The 22,100-nt window shown below is 38.4% G+C and overlaps 4 protein-coding genes across 6 annotated transcripts in view; 3 read left to right on the forward strand and 1 right to left on the reverse strand.

The window, feature by feature from the left end:
* LOC144630205 (ras guanyl-releasing protein 3-like) overlaps positions 1-11,670 on the reverse strand; it is a 24,293-nt gene extending 12,623 nt beyond the window's left edge. Inside the window, exons 1-4 of one of the 3 annotated variants that reach the window (XM_078488529.1) lie at positions 11,614-11,670; positions 7,297-7,430; positions 2,677-2,776; positions 565-636 (exon numbers count right to left, since the gene is read on the reverse strand). In XM_078488529.1, the coding sequence (XP_078344655.1) occupies positions 565-636; positions 2,677-2,776; positions 7,297-7,430; positions 11,614-11,660 (353 nt within the window). In that variant the 5' untranslated portion in view covers positions 11,661-11,670. Of the gene's footprint in view, positions 1-564; positions 637-2,676; positions 2,777-7,296; positions 7,431-7,581; positions 7,772-7,816; positions 8,028-11,613 lie in introns of those variants that run through there. The other 2 variants (XM_078488530.1, XM_078488531.1) reach the window with 2 other exon arrangements.
* Positions 1-20,974, forward strand: part of LOC144630260 (uncharacterized) — a 147,329-nt gene extending 126,355 nt beyond the window's left edge. Inside the window, exon 4 of the transcript XR_013566486.1 lies at positions 20,833-20,974. The gene's annotated coding sequence lies outside the window, so the exon portion shown is untranslated. The remainder of the gene's footprint in view (positions 1-20,832) is intronic.
* LOC144630208 (uncharacterized) lies at positions 8,114-18,484 on the forward strand. Its single transcript, XM_078488535.1, has 10 exons — positions 8,114-8,325; positions 8,484-8,581; positions 10,603-10,699; positions 11,844-12,414; positions 12,982-13,128; positions 14,025-14,142; positions 14,478-14,605; positions 14,963-15,206; positions 16,116-16,188; positions 17,587-18,484. The coding sequence occupies exons 1-10, from the start codon at positions 8,215-8,217 to the stop codon at positions 17,851-17,853; spliced, it is 1,854 nt and encodes a 617-aa protein (XP_078344661.1). The 5' UTR covers positions 8,114-8,214; the 3' UTR covers positions 17,854-18,484.
* Positions 20,975-21,347: 373 nt separating the features above from the next.
* The window catches only part of LOC144630201 (transcriptional protein SWT1-like), a 43,602-nt gene continuing 42,849 nt past the window's right edge, over positions 21,348-22,100 (forward strand). The window contains exon 1 of the mRNA XM_078488523.1: positions 21,348-21,502. The gene's annotated coding sequence lies outside the window, so the exon portion shown is untranslated. The remainder of the gene's footprint in view (positions 21,503-22,100) is intronic.

Raw genomic sequence — 22,100 nt, forward strand, 5'->3', positions numbered from 1 at the left:
CTTTTGACAGAAAAGGTACAATATCTAACCCTTTTTGTAGGACTTCAATAAAAAAAAAAAATTACTGCACCCTTTTCAGACACCTACAGAAAGGATAATGCATCTTTTTCTTCATTTTTCACTTGAATAAGCCCTTAAAATGCAAAATAATACATAAAATGACTGTTTGGTGGGTCATCAAGATTTTTTTGAAAGGCCCTTTTAATTCATAGATAACAGTAATTTTTCTACCCTCTTTGTATACTTCAACTCATTAAATCCTTACCCTACATACCTACAGCATGATAAACATACCCGGTTTGGGCAGAGCCTCCCCATATAGTCCACATATAGGAATAAGAAACTATAGTCCTGAGGGTTGTAGCCTCCTACGCAGATGTTCTTGAGAAACGTGTGCCGAGCCCTAAGAACGTCTGCGTAGGAGGCTATGAGGGTTGCGACTCACAAGAAATTAATAGGAATTTAATTACCTCACTGGATACTAATAAACAGCTCTGCTTACTTCCAGACATATCATTCAATGTCAACAAGCAAGTAATGAAAATAAAAAATAATCCATCTTACCCAACAGCACGGCAAATACTTCTTTTGAATTTTCTGATGTGTTCATTGTTTGATGCTGAATGATTAGAATACCTGAAAGGCCATAATGGCTGAGTTAAGGTAGATTGGTATCGGTAAGTTGTATGTATGTCTAATAATTACTAGCCTGCGAGCAGGCTCACCTTGGGGCACACTTGAGAGCGACACGGCAGCGGCGAAGCTGCAACCAGTAAGCCGCAAGGCTGTAACAGGGAGCTGTGACAGTTGCGCCCCAAGGTGTGCCTGCTCTCAGGCTAAATAATTACTGTTACGGTAACTTTGGCCAACAGTAGTATGGGTGAGTCAACAACCAAAAAGTCCAGAATAAAAACTGAGCTTGCCTTCTTGCCTAGTTATAAGGACATGCCTCGTTTTGTTACTGCACACATGTTCTGCACATCATGCAATGCTTCAATCACACTGGACAGGCAGGCTAGGAGAATTTACTCCCTTGAAATGACAAATTTAACTACCCAAGCAAGCCTGCATGACTTGGAAAATTCGTCTATTGTGACCAAATCCAGTTTATATATTCAACCAGGAACAACCAAAGAACAACATATCAGTAACCACTATCTGCTAACCATTACAATGGCTGTTTGCTAATCGCTAAAAATTAAACCACAAACTGCTAACTACAGATGGTATAGTGCCCATTACGGATCAGCGCCCATTGAAACGTGTCGCCCGGGAAAAGTGGGGTACCCATGACGTTTTGCGGGCACCAACGAAACTGCAAAAGCTGCCGAAAGTTTCGGTTTCGTTAGATCGTGAAGTGACAAATTCCCAAAAGGGAGTTGAACGAAATGCCCCTGAGTCCTTTAGAGGACAATGCCGATTGTTTGGAAGTGTCGGCAAGCTCTTTTTATCGAACAGTTTATGCAAAACCTCGTAAGTAATTTTTCACGACCAAAATTCGAAGCGCCGTACACATCGTGCGAATTTTGGAAATCCAGTCTGTTATCAGCAACTTTCCAAGTCAATCTTGTTGTTTAAAACTCGGATTTCTGTGAAGAAGGCAGTTTTTTATGTCAACAAGAGAAAGCGGTTCTAAACCGAATGAAATTTGCCACGCGATACGCAGGTCAAATTTTAACACGAGTTTTGTATAAAGTTGTTTATATTTTAGCGGCCGATTACGCGTTCCAAGTTTTGTTTGTCTCCAAAAGCCATGAAAATATCTTTGTTGTAGCGAAAATTTCGACGAGAATTATTGTTAAGTTTAAAGCGAAACACTTTGGAAAGAAGGCAACCGAATATTTCGTGGCCCTCGCCGCTTCATCGGCACGCGTTGTAAACAATTTGCCGCTTTAATTTGCTGCATGTGTTATTTACTTTCATTTTATCGGGAAACCTTATTTAAACCAATTAGAAATCATTTTCACAAGAAAGATAACAACTTTTTAGAGAAAGGGCAATCGACATAGTGAAAATTTCACCGAGCAAACGTGTAAACAACAAATTTCTAATCGCTAAATTGTCTAGTAGTGGCGACTGTCAATTACGTTTGCCTCCCGGGACAAACCACAAATTACCGTCTATTATTTCCGCCGTCTTAGCAAAAACAATGGTTTAGAAATCGACCTACACAGGGGATTACTTGATTGACAGTACGTTACGCATGCTCTGTGTTTAATTTTAAGCTTATTTGCATTTTCCCGTGCGACGCTTTTCAATGGGCGCGTTTCCGTAATGCACTTGAAAAATTGCACAAGATTCAAATAATTAACTCACAAGGGAGGCCAGGATTGGAAAAAAATGTGTCAGTTCCCAAAAGCGATTCCAATTAATTTGAAAACAACTCATGTGACATTTAAAAATGCGTGGTCACCCCAACGTTTTATTTTATAAAATGAAAGTGGTTAACCTGTACAACACAATTTGGCTGTGCGCAAAATTTAAGACTGTATTTTTGACATTTGAGGCAGAAGTGAGGAGAAGTGTCAGGGACGATCATGTGACTGACACAGTTGCAATGATCTTGAAATTAAAATCAAATAGACACAAGCCAACATGCTCTTCTTTAGGTTTCTACAGTCAGCCATTCTTAATCAGTACATGATGATAGTAAAATACACTTGATAAACAGGATACCGTTGCATAAACTTTCTTAGCAGCTCCTCTGAGGAAATAAACCATTTGTGTGTCATAAACACTGAATTTGAAAGGAAATGTGGCTCTGACACATCTCTACCTGTAAATAAAATAACAAAGAGAGACTTCATTAAGGACAATGCACCATCACCAACAGACTGGATAATATTATCAAGCAGGACAAATTCTATTAGAAAATAAAGATCATCTTGTCTGTGAAAGTCCAAGATTGTACAAAGCAATTTACAGCCCCATGCAGTTACTTATTTTCGGTGTGTAATTTTGATTCAATTCCCATCATAAACTCATTAGAGCCATTACTGTTATATGGCTCCTGGTTAAATGTTATATCAAGAATGAAGTCAACATTGCATCATGAATCACTGGCAGCAGTTTTATGTATATAACATATTGCATACATGTATGAACCTTTAATGTGGCTTGGCTTCTCGTAAGACACTATTTATGCTATTTTGGGAGCAAAATGACATGGTGATAAGCCTTCTCAGGTGACATGGAAACAGAAATTTTACTTTCAATTAGCTTTCAGGCTTTCTGTCAGTATGTGGTGTTTGTTTCTTACTGCTGATGTACATCAAAATTTTCTTGTGTAACAGTCAATTCCATACCCCCCCCCCCCTTTGCCTTTATCAAAACATAAGAAACCTTTTGCAGATAAGATATAAGCAGAGCTAGAGTAAGCGATGGAGGGAAAGTAAACTAAACTGCCAACACAGCAGGGAATTTTACCAAAATCTTTAAAAAAGTCAAATGCCCGGAAATCGACTGATATGTAATGTAGAGAACATAACAAATTTTATTATATGCCCAAGTTTGGATATTTCTTCAACAAAAACCAGCATATTTTTTGGAAATGTTCAATTTCCAAGTAAAAATGTAATACTCTCAAAAAGGTTTGAAAGAAAGAACCTTTCAGTGGAAATTTTGTGAAAATTTCTGACTGCCAGGCATGAAGTCTACACTGCGCCTGGCTTAATTCTGCCATGGTATTCTAGGCATATTGTACAGCCGTCTCTGCAGGGACTGCGGAGAGGGAGGGGCTAGGGGGGCTTCAGCCCCCCCCCCACTTTTGTAGTAATTAACAACAAATTCGCTCTCATATTTACAAATAAAGACAACACAACACTGGCAGTAAATGGGACTATGGACACTGGGTGCTCCCTGGGATAGCAACAAGCGAGGGTGGTAGAAACACACCCTGAGAAGCGTAATTGGGTGGTTAGCGAACAGCACCCTGCAAACTAAGTGGGGCGGTTAGCGGACACAAACCCCAAAGCACAAACTTGGGCGGTAAGCGGACACACCCAGATAAAGTGAATGGCGACAGCAACCCTTGGGCGGTTCGCGGGCACGCCCAGTGAATGAATGGGGTGGTTAGCGAACTCACCCAGAGAATGAAGCCCCCCGACCCAGCTAGGTAGCTAAAGATAAGGTGGGCTAAGGGACCCCCCAACCTGCCACGGGCAATGGCTAAGTGGAAGGTGTGCACCCAGGCCAGTAGTCCAAGTTTATTGTAAAGGGAGGGTAGGGATGGGAAAAGCAAACTTACGAGTAACAGTAGATAGCGTGTATTGCGTGCTAGTAGAAACAAAGACTGGTATATAAAAGCACATGCACGCACGCATTGTTCACTTGAGACCTGATATGCTACGAATGGCCAAAACTGATAATGGAATCAACGATTGACATAAGCACTAAGTGCTGATAGTGATACCCAGTTAATGGAGCTGATAGCATCCACTTTTTATATAGAGCAAGTTCGCCGGAATGTTTGTAATACAATACATCGATTAAAATAACTCTGTAGCCAAGGCATATTTACTGAATAATGCTACGCTCTTGTAGTTAACTGTACTTTACGAGTAAAGTGTACACAAAAAAGTTGGGACGAATTAAATAAAAACGAAAAATTACTGAAAAAATTTGTCTCTGGACGCCATATTATTGATTTAGTTTCTAAAGGACGAAAGTAGCAGCAAATACTAAATTGCCAAAATAGACTCGTCTTCAACTTAGATACATAAAAAAACAAGTAAATGCGAACAATAATTATTGTCTTAAAGGTTTACAGTTATAATTGAAAAATGTTAGGCTACTGCAGGATCGTGCCCTTTATTAAAACTGGCTTTTTAAGGGGGAGTGGACTTCTCATGAAAAAAGGCTGTTTCATCATTGGTCATTTGCGATGCGAACAAATGGGCTAAGTTTATAAGACAATTATCGTGTTTCGAGCTTATGCTAAAGGTAATTCATTTTCTAACAATGAAAGTGAAATATTGTCTTTTATTTGTCTTTTCTGTTTTCGATCGTTCTGGTAACATCTCAATTGTGGGTACTTCAACATGGTGAGAAAGGTTCATGTCTTGATGTAAGTCAATGAGTAGTTATATCGAACGTCTTGTGGAGCAACGTCTCTTTATCGCAATGTTTTGCTTTTTTAAGCAATACTTTTACAAAAAAGTTTAAGCGCTGAACGTTTAAATGTTAAACTTCAAATTATTTTCCGGTAGCTAAGAGAAATTGAAAATACAAATTTTCCCAGAGGGGCACGCCCCTGGACCTCCTTCCCCCCCCCCTTTCTGTTGGCTAACGCTTCCGCATTTTACTTTAAGCCCCCCCCCCCCACTCAAATTCTTCCTGCACGGTCCGGTCCCTGCTCTGTCAGTGTATAAATAAACAGGTTCTTTTTTTGCTGCCCCTGCTGTTTGTAAAACTTATAGAATATACAATACTATTAGTATGTAATCAAACTTCTGATACAGTAAAAATCCGCGAGTAAGAACTTCTCAGGTTAGCCTACACAGGTTCTTACATTAATAGTCGTTAACACAAATTTTAGCCTGCGTTGCAGACGAACAAAACCCCGGTATAGTGCGTCTGCGAATTAGAGCACAAAAGCTTGTTCCGGCCCCCCGCGTGTTACCAGGGATTTCTATAATAATCTCTGATTGGCTTTTGAATAGGGCCGTTCTTTCGTGCGCCGTAATTGGTTGAGTGGATCTCGTGAAACCATAGTTACGCGTTCGATGAATACCAGATACCAGATACGCTAAAACGTTCTTGTCATATATTTGTGCCGTTCTGTATTGGAATTGCTCATCCAATCTATTTCGCTTTTCAATTGTTTAGAAAAGGCACGATATGCTGTCAGTTGTATTATTCGGAGGCGTTTAAAGTTGAGTAGAGCCATAAGACATTGGTCTGCACGGCTTTCCGTTTGTATATTTTTCCCGGATATTTTGACACCTCTGTTTTACATTTGTCATATGTAATTACTATCGCGGTTAGTCTTGGAACATTCATATTTGCAAGATATTTTTTGAGCTTTTGAAATATTCCCTCTGGTCCTAAATTTTTCGTGAAGATGTCGACTACTTGCATTCTGCATTTGTAATGCCGGGTCCGGCTGTTTATTGTGTTGCAAGGTGTGTTGCTTCTCATCACGGATGACGGACGTTCGTTGTGTGACATTCTTTCACCACAAGACAAATGTAGATTATTCAACATTTATACCATGACCTTTTTGCTTGTCAGTTGTGTATGCTTCTTGTCGTTATCGTTGTTTTCTTTTTTTTATGAGATAGTTCGAACCGGCTGCTTTTTTACCGCTTCAAACGCTAATTCTCACCTATCTGGTCCGATCTGCCGTGATCGCCACCAAGTTTGTTTTGTATCTGGTCTTCGTCGAAAGCATAACTATTGTTTCTCATGATGCACTCGACCAATTACGACGCACGAAAGAACGGCCCTATTCAAAAGCCAATCAGATGTTATTATAGAAATCCCTGGTAACACGCGGGGGGCCGGAACAAGCTTTTGTGCTCTAATTCGCAGACGCACTATACCGGGGTTTTGTTCGTCTGCAACGCAGGCTACACAAATTTAGGCTATTTTGGTTCTTTATAGGTTCTTATTTTCTGAGAAAATTATTTACATTGTTGCTAATTCATGAAAATCACAGAGCCGTGAACACTTTGATTAATTTTAATTAACATGGCAGCTGTGTGGTAACCAATCATATGCAAGGTGAAACCTCAAGGAACTCCAACAAAATAATGGTCTAAATTAGTGTCACGACCAAAACTTCGATTGCTTGTTCTTTTAAAAACTCGACTGTAGAATTTGTGTGCATTTATAAGTGAAGTATTATTATGAGGCTGTATAGAAATCTTTCCCTTTAACGTAAGCTTACAGTAAAAATATTAGCCTCGAGATTAGCTATTTATAGCACTATTGGTTGCAGTAAAGCTAATATATGTAAGCTTAAGCCTTGCTGATTTCCTTGCTGATATAAGCTTAAGCCTTGCTGATTTCCATATTCGTTCACGTTCGTTTTCACGGCATAATTTGTTCAGGGGTCTAGATAGAAATACATTTCGGGACTTTGAACACTAAAAAAATCGTAAATAGCGGAGGTCCATTATTAAAGTTTGTAAGTCTTGTATAAAGCTTGTAAGGTTTATACTCGTGACAGACTCGACTATGCATTCATTACTCCTGGCCAAAAACAAAGGCTACAAACTGCTTTAGCATGCCGTGATCACCTATACATCAAAAACAAACAAATCTCCGAGCTAACAATAACACTGAAAAACTTACTGAATTCTTCAGCACAATAGTCTACCAGTTTCTCCAACGAGGCAACACGGACATGAGGCTGATCCTGGTCTTCTTCACAATTGATTATATCGGCATCTTCTTCATCATTCATCGATTCCATGCCGTCTGTTGACCTTAAACGATAAGATATCCAAAAGTATTTGAAGACTCAACAGAACTGACAACTGACAAATAGGAAAGATGATATCAAACACGGCAAAAATAAACTTACAAAAACAAATTAAAACCTCAAAACCGCGCGTTGCAAAGTTCTAATACATGTACCTGTAATATGTAAGCTGCTATGCGTGAAACAGTTTTAAGAAAAACCTTATCGTTATTGACATAAATTTAAATACAAACGGTCATGAAGTGAACAATTTTCATGCCAACCAAAAATTCACTGTCAACAACGTACAAAGATTTCAGTTTTCTATAGTACACACTGAGATGTTCGCTGCATATTTTTAAAATTAAACCTACTGTAAGCTTATAAGATTGAACTGATAGCGCAAAATACCTTGCTTGATATTGACTAAAAATAGTTCCAGATATACGAAATCATGCTAAATTTAACCCCTGTCATCGTCACTATCAGTCGTCATTAGCACAAGAGTGCAAAAATGTAAAAAGATCCCCTATCAAAAGAGTCGTAATGACCATTACAACTTCTGATTCTTCTTCTATTTCGTTCATCCGTTCAAGCATGAAAGACATCCGGTCACGTCGAGTCTGGGTATCTATTACAATCGGAAGATCTTCGTTAATTCTCGCACGCACGTTCGGTAATCTTCGTAAAGTGCCCGTTTATTTTTCGCTAACCAATCAGATTCCTGAACGGTTAGGCACAGTTTTCGAATTTCTCTCAGGATTGCTTTCGCTTGATGTTTGAACGAAGAAGCTGGTATTTGCTCTAAAATGAAGGATTTATCTTCCATTGATTTTAAAGACAATGTTCGATTTGTTATTAGACGGTATTTGAAGACGATGGGTATCAAAGTACCAAAACAGAAGGGCGGTAAAATTCAAGTAAGCGTGTTCAATGATCGTCGATTTAGAACTTTCATAAAATGTCATGTTTGTATTTCTAAGCACTTGAATGTAGATTCCTTTTTGGATACATAATAATCATGTACTCATTTTACTTCTTTGTATAAGCCACCTTGACAATCTTAATGTTTTTGCAGTCTTCGGATGACAACAACAGAAGTGGTGTGTTTGGTGTTTGTCTAGAAAAGGTTCCATCAGTAAATATTGGAGAGGATTTCTTCTGCAGTGTGCCAAAGTAAGCTATTGACGATAATCAGTGTATATATTTCATGTAGCAAAATGATCATACAACCTGTCTACCCTAATGTAATCAAACTTCTGATACAGTAAAAATCCGCGAGTAAGAACTTCTCAGGTTAGCCTAAACAGGTTCGTTAACACAAATTTAGGCTATTTTGGTTCTTTATAGGTTCTTATTTTCTGAGAAAATTATTTACGTTGTTGCTAATAGAACTTTTAGTGATATTCGGCCAATTATTTGTATAAAATTTGCATACCACACAAGTGTTTATGTAAAAATGAAGCACTAATCTAATAGAACATCATTGTATACATGTACAGTAAAGCCTTTCCCAAACTTATTAAAATAAGAACCTGTTTTCAAACTTAAGGAGGCTCGATGTAGTTTTTTTAGACTAAGGGTGGTTGTTTTGAAAATTAAAATTACCTAGGAAGCCAATGTTCGATTTTTGCCAAAATACACCATAATGATCAAATGTGACCAAATTTTAATTTTTTACCCGTCACTTAGTCACAACGGTTACCATGGCAACGATTGACGTTTTCTTTTGTTCTTAAACAAGCTTGATTTTCTCGAAATCTAGACTGACACTTGGTGTTTATTTTTTGATATGTTAAAGATGATTTCCAGTCCGTACTGCGCAGACTCGGGCTTTGTTTACGTTTTTGTTTTGAATTCGTTGAAACGTTACACTTCGGTGACAGCATACGTGACGTTTTTTTAGTCCGCCATTACAGTTCGTTTCGTTCAAGAAGTTCCGATGAGCTAAAACGTCAGTTTGAAATAGCGTCAAGGTTCTTCTACTCGTTATTATTTGTTCTGCAAGGATATCTGGCGTTAATAATGAAGAAAAAGGTAAGTTTGTCGCGGAATTTTTAGTTTTGCTTGTAAACATTCCCTTCGTGTGGGCTCACATAAACATTGCAGCCGAGATTGCGCAGTACGGACTGGAATTCATCTTTAAAGTTTAGTAGATTGACTAACTGTTGACGAAATTTTAGAAAAATCTGTAAGAGCGTTTTCAAGTAAATCAAGAATGAAATTTTCAGAAAAACACCGTTTTAATATAAAATAGGCGCCTTAAAATTGTTTCGTATTATTTGAGCACAGTTTCTCTCACTGAAATATAAATACTTACACCATCAAAGACCATTAACTAAAAGCGAAAGACATTTTGCTTTAATTTGTTAAAACATATCGACTGCCGATTGTAAGAAATTATAAGAAAATACCAAAAACTTCATTCTTGATTTACTCTAAAACGCTTTTACAGATTTTCCTAAAATTTTGAGCACAGGTAGTAAATCTACTGTACTTGAACATATCAAAAAATGAATACCAAGTGTCAGTCCAGATTTCGAGAAAACCAAGCTTGTTTGAGAACAAAAGAAAACGTCAATGGTTGCTATGGTAACCTTTGTGACAAAGTGACGAGTAAAAAATTAAAATTTGGTCATATTTGATCATTATGGTGTATTTTGGCAAAAATCGAACACTGGCTTCCTAGATAATTTTAATTTTCAAAACAACCACCCTTCGGCTAAAAAAACTACATCGAGCCTCCTTAAGGCTAAAAAGATTCTTATAAAAATGGGTTCTAATTTGCAAATTTTAGCCTAACAGGTCCTTAAATGTTAGGTTCTTACTCACAAGTTTTTACTGTATTCGACCCACATATTGATTTTATTTGTGAGAATTCCCCCAAACAATGTAAACTTAATGCATATATCAATGTCAAGCCCCAGGGTGGGGGGGGGGGGCAACGCACGGGAATTTGGCATCGTGAAGCTGCCCCAAGGTAGGGAATTTTTACATCTAAAATGAATCTGCAGGGTTAGAAATTCAAGAGGAGGTAATTTTATGTGAAATTAGGTGACGAGGGGTGGGGATTTCGACTCTGGCTTCCAAAAATGTCAAAATCCCCTGGGTCTACCCCCCCCCCCACCCTGGAGCTTAACATTGATAGGTGCATAGGTCTAATTTGTAAATCACTATAATTATTTTTCTTTTGTTAGATTCTTGGTGGATGCTGCAACCTTCCTTCAGCAGCATTTGGAGACTGAGGGTCTCTTTAGAAAGTCTGGGTCTATTCAAAGGCAAAAAGTGCTCAAGGTCAGGATAAACATGCAGAAATACTGTAACAGCTCTATTTTGCTCCCAGGGGCTTGTTTCTCTTTGAGACTATTTGTGAGGGCTTAATAGAGAGAGGAGGTTATGAGAAGGAGAGGGGTACTTAGTTCAAACCATAGGTACCGTAAATGATCTAATTGGGGTCCTAGGGGAGGCGTTAAATAGATATGAGGCGTTTATTAGAGAGAGGCCTTTATTTCAAGTTAACAGTAGCAACGTCAATACAACTAAATAGGATAGTTTGTGAGTAGGAGACTAATCTAATCTGCGCTAATGCAAAGCCTTGAGATGCGGTTCATAGTTCGATATTGTCGTTTTTTATCGTCATCGGGGTTAACCATGTTGGCCTCTTCCATGTCCGAGTCAAGCAAAAAACTAACTTTATTGCATGAAATTACTCTATGGAGCACTTCTTTGGTTTTTCAGATGATTCCAGGAGGGGGGCGTCTATTAGACACGGGGCGTTTATTAGAGAGGGGCGTCTAATACAAACTTAACACCTCAGAGGGGGCGTTTATTAGATAAGAGGCGTTTATTTGAGAGAGGGCGTTAATTAGATCATTTACGGTACACATTAAAATTTAAATATTAAAAGTGGACTTTTTAATGTTTTCTTTCAATCTGTTTAGTTTTCATGATTTCACAAAAAACTTAACAATAAAAAAAGTAAAATGTGGTGCATGAATAAGTTACAATTAAAAACCAATGAAAATAACCTTGTTGTCTGGTTCAAATGATCGTTATGATCTACAATCTGGGCATATTAAAAATTTGAATCTCCAGTGTCTGCAGATGCTAACAAAAAAACTGCAGACAAAAAAGAATTGGCAAGTGTTTTAAGTATAGGTGGTGATAAAAATAAACAGTTTCGCTGAAAAGATATCTGAACCAATTACCTTCTAATGCTCTCCTCAAATGTCATGTAACGTTTCATTTTATTCATACAGAAAAGATTCTGTTGAGGCCATTATTTGTAAGAGAAACCACTTTTTTGATTTCTCTTATAAATAACAGCCAGATTGAATTTTTTACATGAAATGCTTGGGATTGTATCCATAGCTATACCTGTTACTGAAGGGGGGAGGTACAGCATGTCAGACTTTTATTGAAACATTGTTTTTAACAGGAAAAATCAGAAAATGGAGAGGAATTTCAAAATGTCCAACCTCATGATGTTGCAAGTTTGGTAAAACAGTTTTTTAGGCAGCTTCCAGAACCACTACTGACAAGTCAGCTTCACGACTGCTTCATCAAGAGTCAGCGTATGGACGATCATGGAGACCAAACAGAGGCTGTGTTGCTACTCTGTCTGCTGCTCCCCATTCCACATCTCAGTACCCTACAGTTTATTATGAGGTTCCTTGCCAAAGTAGCTTCACGCTCACAGCACAGTAAAATGGGAACCTCAAACCTGGCCATTGTTCTTACTCCTAACCTCATACACAACACAAAGAAAGAAGGAAACAGTGCATCAGAAAAGCAGCTTAAAGAGCAGACTGCTGTTGTTGATATTCTTTTGAGAAATGCTGACAGCATTGGCTTAGTGAATGAGGACATCTATGAACGAGCAAAAATGATTGGAGATGAATTTGTTGATGGTATGACATCGTCAGGTGATGAGCTTGATGCTGACAATAACTTGAGGAGAGGCACTAGGAGGCCATCAAGATCAAGAACAAGAACTGGCTCACTCTCAGGTATGGCCTGCTCACTACTCAGTTGGTAGTTGAGTTTTAAACAAAAGAGGTTTCGTCATTTCATGTAGGTTTTCTTTTTAAAACCTGATTGTTGTCCTGAAGAGGTGTATGACACAGTTTCTGTAGGAAGCATACTTATGTCATCAATGGCAAAGTACACATTTAACGATAATTCACGAGTATATTCCTTTGAAATGATGCATGATTGATTGGCATATTCAACCTTTCAAGTTTGATCAAATGACAAGACAATGTGTGGCCATGACCTATGAAAGTGGTTTAAATTTTTACAGGGCAAAAAAAAATGTTCTTGGAAAGACATCCCATATATTATCATTTTTTTTTTCTCTATAAAATCAATGTACGGTAGTTACATGCATGACAGAATTGAGAAAGAACACCAAGTGTATTACTTTAATAGTGTACTTTGCATCATTCATTGAATGAGGAGGAATTTTGCCTGTATTATGTAAAGCTTGCACAGCACAAACACAAAGGTATGTTTTTTATTAATCATCAGGTGAGTTTTTGACTTTTTATTGTTTTTTAATTTGTTGTCAACTGTAGGCTTTGTATCTGGTTTGGGCCAAAGTCTTAGCAAGTTCACCTCAAAAACACCAGTTCATACACACAGGCGTTCAAGGAGTGTGAAAGCAGAACTTATGAGAAACAAGGTGAAATATAATCTGGAGGACAATGGTTTGGACAAACGAGGTACTAAGTAAAACAGGTTTTCTATGATCAATATTGATGCATCATCTGTTATAAAGATTATAACATAACTTACATAACATACTGTAACTTGATTTGTTGAAAAAGTATTTCAATTCATCTTATCGTTGGCCAGTCAGCCATTTACAGTACAACTTAGGATCTGGCTGTTATACAAAATGACTAAGTCAGACTAGTTCAGTGCAAAATTCTACAGTATGATCCTTTTTTTGTTTTTTGTTATTTAAATGTTTGAATCTTATTTTACATGCATATATATATGCAGGATTTATAAAATGACGAGGACCTTTACCTCATTTGATATACGTGTAATGCAATGTGTCGACCTTGCATAAAGGATATTTTTTCAGAAATTCTCTCGATTGTCAGACTGTATTTAGATCAGATCATGCTTATTTCAAAATTTATTTTGCTTGGAGCCACAATCATCAATTTTAGTAATTTTAGTAATTTTGTAATGCTGTCAAGACAACAGACCAATAATTATTATTCTCCCAGTAGGGCTCTCTTGCTTGGTTAATAAGATGTACCATCCCATTTGTGGATCCTCGTAGGGATCCTACCCTAGTCTAATAGTTAAATTAGCCACAACAGGATACAGATGGGGGTTCAGAAAGGGGTTCCTTTCTTTCTCCTAGAGTGGATAATGTCCACAGTCCGACAGTTATTAATATTTAAATTTACTATGCCTATTGCATGGCGGTTATTATCAAGAAGAACACTCAGACAAATGTAATATTGTTAACTACAGTTATATTTTCTGGTTGCGACAAACACTGTAACAGACAATTCAAATGTAAGTTATAATTTTAATACAAGAACAGTGGCAGTAATAAATGCCTACAACAAGTTGAATTTTTGACTTTTAAATACTTTAGATGACTTGGAGCTGGAGAATTTTGTGGCTCGTAACAGTCAAAGAATGAGCCTGAGGCTGTACAACAAACGTCGGCCAGTGGATCAGAATGCTTTTTCAGCTTCACCTGCTGTCAAAAGGTAGCCATTTCATAATCATGGTTTGTTGAGTGATCTAATTCTGTTGGTAATATAATAAAATATATTTTTTTAAAAAATCAAAGGTAACAGGAAATAATCAAATAGTAAGAGAGAAATTTTTATTAACATAAAAATTATAGGAACAGATGGCGACATGAATAGCAAAACAACTTGAAGCTTTTTTTTATTACCGGTATTCTGGCTACAATAAATTGTAGTTGAATCCAGCAATACCTGGAATGACAATCATTTTAGGTGGTTTTATTTTTTGTTTTGAGTTACTAGTTTTTTTACTGGTTGTGCTTTTAACTCTTACATTTGGTGTTGTATTTCAGAAGAATGATGATGAATGATTTGACCAATACTCAGGGTATCAGCAATCCTCGTCTTGTGTCAGCCTCTACTCAGATGTTCACCACACCTATCAAACCACTGGTTCCTTGTAAACCAATCAGTGATATGAGTAGGAATTGTCTTTTCATATTAATTTTTAAACTTACCGTTGTATACAGTTATTTTAGAGCTGAATTTTTCAGTTCTGTACATGTACTTACAAACAGTTAATGTTAGTTTACAGTAAGAATTAGGGTTTAAGAAGTTAGCTTTGGGTGGTTTAGTAAGTGGTTACTGCTTTTGGGGTTAAGGTGAGCTTTTGGAAAGGGACTGTTCTCACTGGTGTTCCTTGTTTTAGTAGATGCAGAAAGATGGGATATACATGTACAGTATAATTATATATGCGTTTTTTAATGAAAAGACGTACCGGTTGACTATATTTTATGTCATTGGCAACGCTAATATGTTTTTGTTGTTGTTGTTTTAGTCAAACCAGGTCATAGCAGGGTATTGCTGTCAAATGAAACTCAACATGTCAAGGTTGTTGATACTATGTCCTATGTGCCATCTCCAAGTGAAAAGCGTTATGGAAGCATTGTTGTATCACAGGATTTTAACAGTGATCCAACTGTGTTGGCACCTGGAAGTCATCACAGTGAAGTGTTTCAATCACCTACAACTGATGATCAGTACAAAGGGCTTGCTGTACAACGTAGAAGAGTCAGGAGACGGTAAGCTGAACTCACTCATTAATCTATAATAGTGCAAACTTTCTATCAGGATGCCTAATACAGCATTTCTGAGGTGCTAAAAATCTAAATTTTCTCGGGGGAGGGGGGGGGGACATCCCCACAAAACACACTACTTTGCTATGCACCTAACATCATTAACTCAAAACCACCAACGATTAGTAATATCCCTTTAACTGCAGAGACTACATCTGCAACAGTACAAAAATTCTACCAGAATGCCCTAAAATAGCTTCTCAAGGATTCTAACACTGACATGATTCAAACTTTCGATCTCAAAAATGTTTTTGGAGATTCTGACTAAAGTGGTAAGCCAGTGTTCCCTATGTATCTATCTACATGACTGATTTTGGTTTGTGGGGGGTGGGGGTGGGCCACTAGGTTTTTCTGTGCCACTCCAGGGGTGGGCCGCTCTAATTTTGTCAAGTAATTTTGGGGTAGCCCACGCAAAAACAGTACTTAAAAAGAAAAAAATTCATAGCCCCCCCCCCCCCTGACTAGCCACTCCTGACCAGGTGCAGGTAGTGAGTGATTGTAGTTTTGCATCTGATTGGTTGAGCAGATGCTGGTCATGGCACAATTTTTTCAGCCAACCACACAGTATCAGTAAGTTAATTAAAAGCAACACTAAAGCAATCCTACATTACGTTTGATATTTCACTGAGCTATTCTGACTATTGTATTCATGTTGATTTGTCAAAAACACAAGCAAGCATCAATGCTGTCTCCAAATATTAAATTTGTGCTACATAAATAGAAAAATAATATTTATTTTCTTTCTTGATTTGGCAGTCATCTTTTTTGACTTAACACATTAAACAGTTTTTTGTATGGGCTGTGATATCCCGGCGAGTTGTAATTTATTGTGATGTGTTTTTATGTTTTTCCTAGACATTCATCAGGTGCAACAACCTGCTTCTCATCCTCTCCAAGGAACAGATATCAAGCAAGCTCTAAGAACTCTGTAAGTTAAATTCTACTGAAATTATAGTGCAGTGACTACCAAACTACAACAAGGAAATACAACCAATTCCATAGTTTTTCTTCTTGGAATGGCATTTTTTCATCTTAATTTGTGACTCCATATTTGACTACTATATCACATTAATTTGAATTTTAACAGATCCTCACAATGCTAATTTGTGCAATTGTAAACAAACATTGCAAACATTGAACTTCCTAGATGTCAAAAAATGTAACTGTCAGTGTTTTGTGCACCCCTGTAATTCCCCTTTTATATTTCCCATTCTATTACTGTTTCCTATCAGGGCTGTCATTAAGTTTTTAAGCAGCCATAACATTGAAGGACTTCATCACCCAGCTACTAATGGTTAGTGCGCTGGACTCTGGATCGAGCGGTCCAGGTTCAAGACCTGGCCAGGGTCACTGTCTTGTGTTCTTGGGCAAGACACTTTACTCTCATAGTGCCTCTCTTCACCCAGGTGTGTAAATGGGTACTGGCGACATAATGCTGGGGGGGTACCCTGCGATGGATTAGCATCCCATTCAGGGGGGAGTAGAAATATTCCTAGCCGCTTAATGCTACCGAAACCGGGATAAGCTCTGGCAGTATGGGCCACATGGCTCCCCCTTGAAAAACGTTATTGCTTCTGCATGCATTACATGCCGCTTTTAATATTTAACAACTAATGGCCACCAAAGTGGTGGATATTTACCGAGCTGCGAAAGTTTTTTTAGTATATACTAAAACAGTGAGATAACGTAACCCCAAAGGATGATTTTTGACTAGTTTATGATTACAATTTCCATGCGCGAGTTGCTCGGAGGTGAATATTTAACAATTATCCTGCGAAATCGCGCGGAATATCACCTAATACTTAGCCGATGAGGTCGTAGGCCGAGTTGGCTAAAGTCAGACAATATTCCGCAAGATTGAGCAGGATAATTGTTTTTCTATTCAAGAAATTGTCAACGAAACACATTTTGCAGATAGAGAAACTGTAATTATGCAGCGCTTTACAAGATTTCAGACGAATCTTCGCAACCTACGTATATCGCAGGATATCTGTTATGTACGGATGACAGATAATGTTAACATTTTGACCATATATGGGCAGCGCACGCATGTGTTGAATAATAACAAACTAAGGATATTCGGAGTTTCAGTAGCCAATCAGCGCGTGCCAAAAAACACTTTCGATTGTTTTAGTATATAATATTATACTAATGAGAGATACTGTTAAATTCTCACATGCACATAACAGTATAACGTATGCATGAGGGACAGAAGTCCATTTCCAACATGTGCAAATTGATATTGATAATATTTGATAGGTTACTGTTGGTTGTATCATTTTATTTTTATAATTACAATTTATTTTATGTCAATGATCATCAATAGGTAACAAGAGAGGTGGAACGTGACGAAAACAAAGAATCACACAGCCCCACCCTGCTGCCAAATAATGCAATGGAAATAAGTCATATTTCAGTTGCTGCTACTGCGGAGCCAGTGAATGTAGACACTCCTCCAACTCGTGTTCTATATTCTGGATCATCTTTGCTAAAACAAAGCACCAATCTAACTCCTTGTAAATTCCACCGTGGAACTCCCCCCATGCCAGCCCCTAAAACAGAGCTTAGAGAGGTGCTGTCACAGAAGATTTAATGCCGCATTACTTAATCTCACAAAAAGTCATCTAACTAAGCTATCATTTAATTTTTGTAATTACTTAAATTTTAGTCCTGACAACTGATTTACTATGTACATATCACTTGTGTAAGTGTTATGGCGAAACAAAGCCGTAGTTAAAACAGCTTCAAGAAATATGTTGCGTTCAGGAATAATAATAGGGCCCTAGTCAGCCTCTGCCATTTTCAATGTCATCGAAATTATGAAAACTGTATGGCGAAGGGAAATCTTATTGCACTGCTGTAGGTCGTGCCACTAGAAGTCTGTTTACCAGGAAATTATTTTTAGCAGTTTCACAGTGATCTCTTTCGTTCAGACACACTCCGTGTAAAATATAATACAAACTCTCGTATGTAGACAAAAACAAAGATGTCACTGACTAGGGTCCTTTAAGCTTAGATGTTTGTAATTCAAAAAATATTACTTGGTTTTGAATGACCATTGTAGGAAGAAACCCAAAGCATTGAAAAAATGATTTGTTTATCGGACTGAGACAGCTTGTCAGTAAGTGTAGTGAGATAAAATGTTTCTTGGGATATGTAGATTAATTTGAAATATTATACAGTCAAAGCAAATTTTATATTAAAAATAATTGCATATTACATTATTTTGTTAAAATAATATATCTCACATGAAATTTACAATTGTTCTTTTTATACTGGAAGGAAAGCCAGTAAAGTTGGGTGGTACAGGGGTGGGATCCCACTTCCCATGCCTTTTTCTGCGAGTTCCCACCTCTTTGTGCCATTTTTCGTGCTGTAATGTTGCAAAAGTTTGTCTTAATTCCTCCTGCCATCCACCCCCACCTTGGGAATTGCCCTTCCGGTGCCCCCTCGTCTCTTGCTCTCAGGTTTGTGCCCCCTCCCCCCTCCCCCCACCATGCTACTTTGGGATCATCGTGACAACTTACAACTACTATGTGGTACCCTTTGTATTCAGACAATAAGTGGCTGAACACAGGTTTCATAACGTTAGAGTATCAATATTAACTAGTGGTACCTATCGGTAGAAATGCCAACGAGTACAACGGGAGATGGAGAGAAGAAGGGAGGATAATTGTAAATGTTTGGCTGAAAGTACGCTTTATGATTTTGGTCCGATCAATAAACATTGGGTGTTTACTTTGAAAATCTTGAATGTATCTGGAATAAAATGTGATTTTGTGAAGGCTAAATGAGGAAAAAGTTCTAAAATAATACCGTGAAAGTAGTGAAGATTCAGTGAGAAATCTTCAAAACTCCTTGTTTTTGAGAGTTTCAAGCGCAGTGACGTGATGTCTGACCAACATAAACACAGTCACAATCGTTACACTTGATCTTATATACAATTCCTCTGGTATCCTCTTTCTCAATCCTGTCTTTTGGTTTTTTTCAGTATATTCGAGATGGTATGTATAGGTTTATGGGCGACCTTGATGTTGAAGCCACGAAGAACGTTTGCAATTCTTTCGGAAAAACCTTTGGCGTAAGGGAGGATAACAAAACCACGATGGTCGATATCATTTGTTTCTTGTTGTCTACTCGGTTGGCGCAGATTGTATTAAATAAAATTTGCAGGGTAGTTATAAGTGGCGAGGGCTTTTACTACTCGCTTAGTTTCCCGTAATACTTCCTCCTCGGTGGAAGGAATGTTCCTCGCGCGATCCATGAGATAACCTAAGATCATGCCCTCCCTCCCTACTTACCACTTTGCAAGGGAAAAAACGCCTGATCGCAGGTTATCCATGAGAGTGCGAGCGACCGAGTGTTTATGCTGGGGATGGTGGTGTGATTTGAAATCCAGGTAACGATCGGTGTTGGTAGCTTTCCTGTAGACAGACACGGTGATCGAGCCATCTTCTTGTCTGGTTGTTTTGGTGTCAAGAAAGGCAATGGAACCTTCTGATTCTACCTCGATTGTAAATTTGATGTGGGAGGGTTGATGGAATTTAGATGTGAGTGCACAGACAGACCACCCTATGTGTTCGTGGTTAATAATTGTTGACAAAGGTTATATGTTGAAATCAATGGCGTGTATAGAAGACATATAGAGAAACATTGTCTCGGCTTCGATTTACTACAAAATATAAAATCTACTCTAAATGATTCAATAAAAGTTTAATAGATGAGTCTTGTGTCATGTTTTTTTGCCGCCCCGAGCCCCTTAAGGCGTTATTTTTGCAAGACAATTTAGTGACCGGTCGCTAAATTAAGCTATGGTAACCTTTGTGACTAAAGTGACGGGTAAAAAAGTAAAATTTGGTCATATTTGATCATTATGGTGTATTTTGGCAAAAAATCGAACATTGGCTTCCTAGATAATTTTAATTTTCAAAACAACCACCCTTTGGCTAAAAAAAAACTACATCGAGCCTCCTTAAAATGATACCAAGAACAGCTTGCCACCCATGGGGTGCAGCCAACTCGAAAAATAAAGTGTTTCCTGAATTTGGCCACTAGTAAGGACGGGCCGATACAAGTTTTACAAAATGACACGATATTGATACGATATTTCCCTTTTTTCTCGATATCGATATTATGACGTCATTTCCGTCCTGATGTCATTGGTTTGTCACGTGACCATACAAAGGACAGACCTGGCATTATAAATGTTAGCCAAGAATGTTGATTTTGGTCTTTTTGTTTCACTGTTGCATCAGCAATGTGTGGACATCAAGTGAAGACAAGAAAAATTCAAATATTGACAAGAACATCAATATTTTTCCTTGAGCAAAATTGCATTTTTTAACCTCAGGTGCTGACCAGAAGACTGCAGGCTCAGTTCACGTGTGCAGTATCGAAAACGTATCGAAAGTGCGATATTTTTCGAAAGTATCGATACTTTTCAAAATTGTCAAAATATCGGTGTATCGAATATTTAATATCGAGTATCGGCCCATCCTTAGCCACTAGACTATTAGGATGTACAGTCTACTCATCAGTTGCTATATCGCTAGCTCGCACTAGCACATCTCAGTTCGCTACGTTGGCAGTTTATTCAGTTGGCAGAATATTCTCTCAATGCTGCTCAATGTCGGCGAAAGATTCGTTTGAAGACACTGACTTGCCGGAGAAAAGGACTCCAAAATGCTCTGGTTGCAAAACTCCGTACGACGTCCATACATGGGCTGAGCCTGGACCGTACTGCACTGGTAAACCAGAGGACTCGGGAGCCAAAAATTATGAAGACTTCGGAACCGAAGCAACCGAGGACCCAGAAGTCCCTGAATACGTGCCCGCGTCAGACGGCCTCGAACATGTTGACTCGCCCGATGAAGAAGACGTTCTGTTGGAGAAATTGCACGATCTCCAACTCGCCGAGGAAGCCTTGGCTAAGAAACACCGCGTGGAGAAGCTAAAGAAAGCTATTACCGATGCAGAAAAGCGAATTTCCACATTGTCGCTCACAAACTCTGTGACATCTAACACGAACGCAAATTCGCTTCCGCGACTACCGCTGGACAACCTCCTGGCGGGCAGCTGTTTTCTGGAAATCAGTCAGGGAACCATACACAACAGTCTGCAAATCTTTCAGGACTGCCTGATCCTGTCAGTTCAAGTTGCTGCTACGCCCGACGGACCGCTTAATCCACCCCAAGCCCTGTAAGAATCGCTGATGTTCTTGAAACCGACGCAGCTACCGAAGGGTGAGCGAGTACTCAGAATTCCTGACTTAAGTTAATTGTTGATAAACTCGTCTCTCACGCTAATGGGCGGACAATTTCAGAAGTAGGACTGACTAAGCTTTTTGTTTCTTACGGGCCCAAAAAGCCCAAATTAGAAAATATTAGTTTGTCACAGTTGGTGATTGCTAACACACGTATTTACCATACTTTACTACAATTAGGTAAGCTGCCCTCTTCCCAAGATGTGCAGTACTACTTAGCCTATATACGATTAAGGTAATGGAGCTGAGTAATAGGTTCACCTGGGCCTCAGTGCTCAGGTATGATGATGAATTTCGCCACTTGTAGGCCATTTATAACTATCCCTGGAGTTATGACTCACCTCATCTCCATACAGTTATTCTTGAGCCGATCTCAGCTCCAGTAGCTAAACCCCCTCCAACCAAACCTGGGTCAGTAACTAGGGCTTTCCTTTCTTTTAAGAGACTCGCGCTATATAGGAAAACAACTGTCTAATGCACGCGCAAAATGGCGCAATTAACTGTATAAATAGCGATGTACGTTCAAAATGACAAATTTATTGTAAAAACGCATCACGTTTGTTCTTTAGTTTGCTTGC

Source organism: Oculina patagonica, chromosome 11 (assembly GCF_052425735.1).
Source record: "Oculina patagonica isolate OP01 chromosome 11, crgOcupat, whole genome shotgun sequence".
Classification (NCBI taxonomy): Eukaryota; Metazoa; Cnidaria; class Anthozoa; order Scleractinia; family Oculinidae; genus Oculina; species Oculina patagonica.

What these genes read in the sequence shown, in the direction of transcription:
- LOC144630208 (XM_078488535.1), top strand. Translation starts at nt 8,215, where the DNA reads ATGAAGGATTTATCTTCCATTGATTTTAAAGACAATGTTCGATTTGTT. An exon ending in AGAAGGGCGGTAAAATTCAA is followed by an intron (nt 8,326 to 8,483) that starts GTAAGCGTGTTC and finishes ATGTTTTTGCAG; the next exon opens with TCTTCGGATGACAACAACAG. An exon ending in AAAGGCAAAAAGTGCTCAAG is followed by an intron (nt 10,700 to 11,843) that starts GTCAGGATAAAC and finishes TGTTTTTAACAG; the next exon opens with GAAAAATCAGAAAATGGAGA.